Source organism: Fulmarus glacialis, unplaced genomic scaffold, assembly GCF_000690835.1.
Source record: "Fulmarus glacialis isolate BGI_N327 unplaced genomic scaffold, ASM69083v1 scaffold10692, whole genome shotgun sequence".
Lineage (NCBI taxonomy): Eukaryota > Metazoa > Chordata > Aves > Procellariiformes > Procellariidae > Fulmarus > Fulmarus glacialis.
This window is the reverse complement of record NW_009198437.1, coordinates 24,954-28,793: the sequence shown is the minus strand read 5'-3', so window position 1 is coordinate 28,793 and position 3,840 is coordinate 24,954. Positions and strand designations below refer to the sequence as shown.

Here is a 3,840-nt window from a genome sequence, read left to right as displayed (position 1 = left end):
CCAGGAGTTCCCGGGCTGCCGGGCCTCTCTGCCTGCCAGGCGCTCGGCGGAGCCCGGCCTGACGTTAGGCTTCCCGCGGCGCTGTCAGAAAGCCCCGGGTGTTCTGGGATGTTTTGCTGTCGTCGGTCTAAAAGGGGATTTATGATTTTCCTACACGTATGGTAGAAGCCATTTATTTCACTCAGGTTATGGAAGACTTAGAGTCATAAAGGGACATAAAGTCACTTTAACTTTCCGTTCAAGTCTCATGTTTTAAGGCAATAAAGTCATCTTCTCCTTATAGCTTGTGTCTGTCTGGGTAAACGTGGTTGTTTGTGGAGGTTTCTTTATTGCAACCAGACTAATATTCTGAAATGTCACTTTGATGAAACTCCTGCTGGCTTCATTACAGAATTTGGCTTAAATATCCATGTGATAAAATTTAAATAGAGGGTTTGGTCAATAGCTTGTGACAGCAGTGAGACTGATATTTCACCAAGGTTTTGACTATCAAAACCAAATGTCATAAGGTTAACTGAAGCCAAGTTTGGTGTATTTTTATGCATTACTTCTACAGAATGTTGTTAACCTATGTTACATGTGTTCGGTTGCAGGTTGTTCAAACATCCGGATCTCTTTAGACACAGCTTGGTTGGCCGGAACTGCTTTTGGCTAGAAACTATGAAGAAACATTTGGCATAAAACTTTTACATGACTGAGGCCATGGCATCTTCAACAAACTTAGATACTGGAGCCCAGTTAATCGTAGAAGAATGTCCCACTAGCTACAGCCTTCCGCCCATGACGGACATTAAAGTGGAGCATCAGCTTGACTCTAGCACAGAGGAAGGCCCAGCTCAGAGTGTCGCCATGGGAATGAAATTCATTTTGCCCAATAGATTTGATATGAACGTCTGCTCACGATTTGTGAAATCTTTGAATGAGGAGGACAGTAAAAATATTCAAGATCAAGTTAACTCTGACCTTGAAGTGGCATCTGTCTTATTTAAAGGTTGAACTTTATGGTACAAATTGTTATGTGTGGACTGTGTCATCCTGATAAGCTGTTACGTTTTTTTAAAAAAAAGCCTCTGCCTTATATGTGTGTGAATCAGTAATAGTTTTCTAAGATTTGTTCCCCTAATTTTATTATGTGTTTAATGGATCGTTAATGTAAAATTAATTTGCCCCAAGATTATCTTTTAAATCACATTTTTAATTATTTTTTTAATTGAAAAATTAGTGGCACAAAAAGTCTCCAGTGTAATTCAATAAGAGCTGATGCTGATTATGAAAGCAAGCTTACTTCTTTTGTGTAGCATGTCCTACAACATGCTACGCGTTGTTGAGTGTATGTGTCTTTACAGAATACTACTGAAAGCAATATATGATCGTTTCAAGTTCAGTGGCTTTCTGCAGCACATTTTATCTTCTCACTAGTACGATGACAAAATAACATAGGTCATGCTGTTGACTTTTTTTATCAATATGGCTGTACAAAGCCTGTAGTTGTAGCGACTGGCTCGCCAGTTCGGCTTCGCACTACTTGAAAGCAAATGTTGCTGCTGTTCTGGATCCCTGCAGCTAATCTCCAGCCATTGCAGGGCAGCTTCATCAGAATTGATCCGTGCTTTTTCATGGTTGAGCAGATCGATGGACAAAAGGATTAGGACTTCTATCTATTTCCCTTCAACAATTGTGGTTTCCAGTGCTGGCTGCAGTATTTCAGGCTGTTGGTAATGTATCTTTTCATGAGGTTGAATTTGACCCATTTCCTATAACAAACACAAACACAGATCTACTGTGGATTTTGATGATTTCTCTGATCTGTGTTGTTTGGCTGCAGTTCAGTCATTGTAATTTTCAAACTTTTTTGATTTGCAGGCCCTAAGTCCTTACTAGTGGAGCTGCAGATCTGAACAGCAAATTTAGACCCATCAGTAATAGGGTTGGTTTTTTTAGATAACATTTGTGAACCCCTTAGAAGTAGTCCTGCAGATCCAGGGACCGCAGGTCAAAAATCCCTTGGTAGGTCTCTTAATTTGATCACGTCAGCTGTAGCTATTTGGCAAACAAAATGTAATTTCATTTGCATCCTGCTACCTTCTACTTTTTATTGGTTCTCTCCCCACATTTGTGCTTGGGTTTATGATCATGAATTTCTCTACAGTGTGAATTCAGTGTCCATGTTAATTAGCTTCCGGTCATTAATTATTAGTCCACACTGGTATCAAATCAATTTAGCCAATAATGGAGTTTAATCCTTCAAAATGTTTTTCCAGTATTTAATCAGTTAGCTTCTTTACAATTATTTGGCTTCTCAGCTACTTCTCAAAACCTACTTTTGAGAATTAGAAGCCAAGGTAACATACATATTTTGTAATAAAATGCCATTAGATTCTAATAGAAAGCTAGAAGAGTTAGTACAAATGAACACAGCAGCACTGAATGACTTCTTGAATTCTAAGTGGTGAGCTGCTGTTGCATTTTATGGAAGTTAGTGTGGAATATCTCTCTTCCTGCTGGATAAGTATTCATAAGGCATTCATAATGCAGTTACAATTTTATCCAACAGGAGTGGAAAAAGTCCTGGTGAAGAAAATCAGTGAAGGTCGTCTCCAGTCATGCAGTAGACTGGTTAGGGAGTGGGCAAAGGGATGAGCTGAGCAGTTAGCTGACTACATGGCTGACCAGAGCTGCATCATGTTATTGCACCGGAGAGTGTTAGCGAGGGTATGACAGGCTAAGTGGAACCATCCTACCTGGTAAATCCATGCCAGGCGTGTTGAAAATCTAGACAAAGGCTTACCTCATTTAGACACCAACTTGCGTCTGGATGACATTACACCATACCAAACCTCTGGGATAGCAGCATTGTTTTATGCCATTGTTTTAGGCCTTTATTCAACTCACAATACACAGTGGAAAAAGGCACATGACACAAAGCTTATTTAACATGGATTTTAAAGATCTTGTGATACTGGTGCTTTCTAGTTTGACTTAGAATCTGTGGCTTTCTTTTAATGCTCCTACTAGTACTAAAATCCTGTCTGTTCTCTCTGTTCAATGTAGCTGAATGCAACATCCACACTTCTCCTTCCCCTGGCATCCAAGTAAGACATGTTTATACTCCATCAACTACTAAGCATTTCTCACCAATAAAACAATCAACTACCCTAACTAACAAACACAGGGGAAATGAAGTCTCTACAACACCTCTGCTTGTAAACTGTAAGTATCCTTCTGCCTTACTGTTAATTATTTTGTGAACTGTATGTTAGATGCTTGACAGATTTTTCTGATTTGTTCTTTGGTGTTGTAATGAACTTCAATATAGGAAGAAAAGATTGAGATAGTCTTGTCTAATTTCACACGGTTCCAACCATAAAATAGTAATCCACCTGCTGTATTGAATTCATGACTGAAGCGTATTTTCCTGAAAGTATCCAATTCTTGGTTTAAAAAATACAAAGATATTTCTGATCATTTCTGAGCTTTAAGTTAATGTGCTTCAAATACTTCTTTTCAGAACTTGTGCATCTTGTAAAATTAATTAAAATTAGATGATTAGTAAGTGCTACAGACTACTGCAAATGTCGTGATTGTCATGGATCTTGAAAGTCAAGAAGGCAATATTATTTTGGGGGTTTTGTTATTCTTAATTGTCAAGCATTTTCTTTAATTAATTCTCTATAGTTTACTTCATCTATAAGTTATTTCCTCTATAAATTATAAGTCCGATATTTTAAAAAAAAAAAAGGCTGCTTGCATGGGGAAAATGAATCTGGAACTGCAACACAGGCCTCTGAACAAAATACGCAGTCGTTCTGAAAAAAAAAAAATCAAACTTTCATGTAGTGA

At 38.3% G+C, this 3,840-nt stretch overlaps 1 protein-coding gene across 1 annotated transcript in view; it reads left to right on the top strand.

Annotated features, from left to right (window-relative positions):
- The first annotated feature begins 608 nt into the window (after positions 1-608).
- Positions 609-3,840, top strand: part of ANKRA2 (ankyrin repeat, family A (RFXANK-like), 2) — a 7,867-nt gene continuing 4,635 nt past the window's right edge. The window contains exons 1-2 of the mRNA XM_009572902.1: positions 609-991; positions 3,052-3,210. Coding sequence (XP_009571197.1) covers positions 691-991; positions 3,052-3,210 — 460 coding nt within the window. The 5' untranslated portion in view covers positions 609-690. The remainder of the gene's footprint in view (positions 992-3,051; positions 3,211-3,840) is intronic.